The sequence below is a fragment of the Wasmannia auropunctata genome, unplaced genomic scaffold, assembly GCF_000956235.1.
Source record: "Wasmannia auropunctata unplaced genomic scaffold, wasmannia.A_1.0 LD336071.1, whole genome shotgun sequence".
Taxonomy (NCBI): domain Eukaryota; kingdom Metazoa; phylum Arthropoda; class Insecta; order Hymenoptera; family Formicidae; genus Wasmannia; species Wasmannia auropunctata.
Genome location: NW_012026819.1, coordinates 337,066 through 337,918, shown reverse-complemented (window position 1 = coordinate 337,918; position 853 = coordinate 337,066). Strand labels below are relative to the sequence as shown.

The 853-nt window shown below is 39.5% G+C and overlaps 1 protein-coding gene across 1 annotated transcript in view; it reads left to right on the top strand.

Moving 5' to 3' along the window:
• The window catches only part of LOC105449965, a 13,129-nt gene that overhangs the window by 6,325 nt on the left and 5,951 nt on the right, over positions 1-853 (top strand). The window contains exon 4 of the mRNA XM_011689455.1: positions 147-172. Coding sequence (XP_011687757.1) covers positions 147-172 — 26 coding nt within the window. The remainder of the gene's footprint in view (positions 1-146; positions 173-853) is intronic.

Below are 853 nucleotides of genomic sequence, written 5' to 3'. Positions count from 1 at the left end.
TGAAATTGAGTAAGAAAAAGGCGAACCCAATGATCTCTGTGTGTTTCCCAAATCGTTGTAAATGCGTGAACTCTTTTGTTTCAATAATTGGTTAAAAAAGATTATTTGTTTTAATTTTGTATGTTTTTCTATATGGTTTTGTGCAGGATTCAGGAGTATTGTGGGAGATTAGGTAAGTTATTTAATATTATTTATACTAAATTTTGTACGCTGTTATGACGCTGTTTTGCGCTAATACAAAGCTGGTACGTTCACAAAGAACGGGTGCTGTACTGTACGCTTACAAAGAACGGGTGTTGTGCACCCGCAAAGATCAGGTGCTGTGCGCGTGCGAAGGTTGAGAGCTGTGCGCTTGCAAAGGACGAGCGCTGCGCGCTCGCAAAGGACGAGAGCTGTGCGCTCGCAAAGGACGAGTGCTGCGCGCTCGCAAAGGACGAGCGCTGCGCGCTCGCAAAGAACGAATGCTGTGCGCTCGAAAAGGACGAGTGCTGTGCGCTCGCAAAGGACGAGCGCTGCGCGCTCACAAATATCAAGTTCTATGCGCTTGTAAAACAAGATTGTTAAGCATTTGTCAAGACAGTTTACTATTTGTTCATGTTTAATAAAATTGTTACAAAATTGACTTTAAAAAAAAAGTAAAAAGGGTGTCAAGTGTTAGCGTGCTTCTCGAACAAAATTTGATGTTTATGATCTCTTTTTTGAACAAAAAACAGTTGTACAAAATTGAACAATAAAACTTAAGCGGTACCTCTATTATCGAACAAAATTTGATGTTTATCTCCTTCTTGAACAAAAAACAGTTGTACAAAATTAAACAATGAAACCTAAGCGGTACATCTATTATCGAACAAAA